The sequence below is a fragment of the Dipteris shenzhenensis genome, chromosome 23 (genome assembly GCF_047967505.1).
Source record: "Dipteris shenzhenensis isolate YYH24624 ecotype China chromosome 23, Dip_SZ_1.0, whole genome shotgun sequence".
NCBI classification, from domain to species: domain Eukaryota; kingdom Viridiplantae; phylum Streptophyta; class Polypodiopsida; order Gleicheniales; family Dipteridaceae; genus Dipteris; species Dipteris shenzhenensis.
In genome coordinates this window covers 16,133,603-16,137,177 of record NC_141618.1, presented here as the reverse complement: position 1 = coordinate 16,137,177, position 3,575 = coordinate 16,133,603, and the positions used below count along the sequence as shown (strand labels likewise).

The window sequence follows — 3,575 nt, the reverse complement described above, 5'->3', positions numbered from 1 at the left end:
CTAGAACAAGTGCTAGCTACTCTTTTTTGTACTTGAAGCCATTGTCATGGCTTTGTGTCTCTCTTGTATATACACTCCTCTTATTTTTTATACTTGAAGCCACGGGTGGCTTGGCTTCGTGCTATATGTATACACAAGCACTTTTTGGGCTATGAACTAATATACACTCCTCTTTTTTGTTTGGCATTCAATTTCCTTGTCTGATGTTCTATTTTTAAATCTCTATAGAGCGTCTATTAGCACTTCTAATAGTGCATCTATAGGCACATCTCTCTGTTATATAGACGTGTCTATAGACGTGGGTCTGTAGATGCGCTAATAGACATGCAAATAGACACACCTGCCACTTTTTTTATTATTTTAGGAAACACATTTACACACGCATCTATGGATGCATTGTGTTGTTGTGAGATGTCTAGAGCCTATAGGTCCTTTGCACCTCAAGAGTGGTGGTAGACTAGACAAGGAGCTATGTGTGGTAAGCATATATTTATATTCTACTGAATGTCTTATATGTTTAGTCATTCAAATGTTTTGTCATTCATATCTAACTCCTTGAATTTGGATCCATAGCAATCTGTGAATGTGTAGGCCTCCAAACAACAATGAGTACACAAAAGGGCGTACAAGATTGGTGGAGCCATGCCTTGGTTTAGGAAGATGGAGTGAGAAGGACATGCAATCGATTAGAAAAAGATGGCGGATTTTCTTACAATCGACACTCTTGTCTTATTTTCTAACTTGTTTCGTTCTTAGAGCTGTAACTTTGATTTCGACCCATCCGAAGCTCCAGACTTGAAGATTGGATCTCAAAAAGAAGATCCAGAGGAGGGCAAGGGATCAGGACTATCCAGAGAGCATGAGGAGGAGGAGGAGAGTTTGAAGGAGGAGTAGTAGTAATAGGATAGGACATTTTGTCGTTTTATATTTTGGCAGATTTGCCATTTTAAACTTTGGCACTTTTGCCATTTTGTAGTGCATATCATTTTGTAGACCTTTTCTCTTTAACATTGTAAGATGATTTTTAAAACCTCTTTTGTAACATTTTATCATGATTCTAATGAAAAAAATATTGTAGGATAGGATGGGGCTAAAACAAGCCTCATCCTACCCCACAAGTTTTTTTAAAAATTTTGTCAAATCGTCGGTATATATCGACGCCTATATCGACACTGCAGTGTTGATATATACCGATGATAATACTAATGCCCATGTACTAACATTGAGAACATTGACTTGCCAATGCCTATACTGACGATGATACCGATGCTTTCTTTGCGACAAACACACCGATGGACATTCTGACACTTTTCACTTGTTTTAAAAAAGATCTCTGTATCTAGCGTCGGTGGAGGCGTCGGAAGGCGGTCTGTGTCTTGTAGTGTATAAAAATAATTAAAGAGAAGCGTAACAACATTGTCTTCAACTATTCAAAATCTATAGGCCATCGTCCTTGAAATATAATATGTTATTTCATATCTCCATAAAACAAAAACAGACACACAACACAACATGATGAGATAATTATACTTATTGGTGATCACAACAAACTCCTCAAGCAACAAATTTATACACAATGACGCTTGGCTTAAACTTAGACTTACAATTCCAAGAACCAGCTACATGATATGGATCTAAATTAGACCACCTATGGAGCAATTTGCCTAGCAATGAAACAATTGCAAGAAGCAAATTCACATATTGGACATATTTTTCCATTGCATACATATACATTTAGCAAGATATTCATGACAACAACGAAAAGAAAGGCACACCAACACATTCTGCGACATAGGCACTACCAATGCTAATCCCCTCTTTCTCTTTCATCGGTTTGACTAAAGCATCTTCACACTCATTAATGGATAAGCATTAACACCAATCTTTAAGAGTAATTTAAGCACTACTATTTTCTTTGAGCAAGGCCACACTGGTGTTGTCCACTCTCACATGGTTAGTTGGTGGGACTCGAGTGTAGTAGCTACATAAGGCATTGACTCAACAATCCGAATTCTTATCAGCTCATCCCAAGAAATGCTTGTTAATGCTTATCCAATAAGGCAATGCTATCAAAATTAAATTTCAGCCCAATAAAGGCAAGGAAATGCAAAATTTCAGCCGACCTTAACTCCACCATATTGACGATGTGGCTGCGCCTGTGCCCATCTTCACTCTGTTCACACCTGGATATGGAGGCGAGCTTTTATATCTGCCAAAGCGATGGTGTTCATCTTCACTCCGTTCACACAGAAAAGGGACTGACGAGGTCAATAGCAGCTTAGCAAACCGCGAATGTGTATGTGTGAACGGCGTGAAGAGGCTCAGAGATGAAGCAGCTGGCAGGAGCTATTATAAAAGCCTGGCCTCAGCTTATTGTCCTCCGCAATATCGTCGGACTGCCTGTCTGCCCGTGAGCTACCGAGTGCTACCTACCAGCTGAGATCTTGTGGCAGTTTCCCATGGTTGGTTGCAAGCACAATGTATTACTAGTTAAATAAGTAGATTGTGGACTCGCACATTGTACTGTAACGTATGAATGTGGTTTGTTTTGCCAGGCCGCCAAGAAATTTATCTCGTTTGGAGGCTACAAACAGGAGTTTGTGGCATGGCGCGAGAGCGACAAGCCTCTCTCAGTGAGCGAAAAGGTTCCAGGGCAGCCAGCGGCTACCTTCAGCGCGGAGCGCGTTCCCAACGTGCAGCAAACTGTGTGGTGGCTCTTGAATACAGCAAACCAAAAGTACTGTAAGCGCAACACGAGCGACGATAAGGTATACGCGAGTGTGTCTGCAAGCGAGCTAGATCGGACGGACAAGGATTGCATGTTTGAGGAAGTGACAGTCCCCGGGGCCAAAGACAAGGTAGCCTTGAAATGCTGGGGCAACGACAAGTTTTGGAAGACCGATTTCGACAATTCCCTCAAGTCTGATGCTCCGGCTGTAAACCTTCCACAAACTCACTTTGCCCTCCGAGTCATCGATGTTCCTAAATAAGTTCTAATAAGTTGCTCATGTAGCACCCTTGTCACCCTGCTCCTGTATCCTCAATAAGGTGCCACTCCATCTAGCCTAATCCATACCGTTTGTTTTTGAAAAAAAACTGTGGTCAACCCCTCGCTAGGCCCTAGCGACACCCAATACAAAAAAAATTTATCATCTAATATCCCGTTTGTTACTACAAGGTGTGAATGTTGTCTGTCAATGTATGGTGCTCACACCCACATGGGCAAGCCAAAGGTCCTCTACATTCTATCTCTCTCTCTCTCCCCCCTCTTCCTTTAGGTATGGAAAACAACATACTTTGCACTTAAATATGGAAAACATAAAGAAATTATATTTTTTACCTAAACTATTGCAAATGATGGCTATAACTCCATTCATATCGCATTCCATTAGCATAGGGTAAATCTTATTCAACTGCATGGGTAATCAATTTTTTAATTTTCAAAAGAGAATTACTTTGCTTCCATCAACAAAGACATTATATTTTCGTATGAACCTATTCCATCAACTTTCCCTATCCGAGTTTCACAATCTTATCACTACCCCTTTGTACTCAGTTGACCTATGTATCCAATG

General features: G+C 40.6%; 1 protein-coding gene across 1 annotated transcript; it reads left to right on the top strand.

The window, feature by feature from the left end:
* The first annotated feature begins 2,380 nt into the window (after nt 1–2,380).
* On the top strand, nt 2,381–3,158 carry LOC147887061 (uncharacterized). The gene is made up of 2 exons (XM_087395011.1): nt 2,381–2,462; nt 2,556–3,158. The coding sequence occupies exons 1-2, from the start codon at nt 2,460–2,462 to the stop codon at nt 2,988–2,990; spliced, it is 438 nt and encodes a 145-aa protein (XP_087251137.1). The 5' UTR covers nt 2,381–2,459; the 3' UTR covers nt 2,991–3,158.
* The last annotated feature ends 417 nt before the right edge of the window (nt 3,159–3,575 follow it).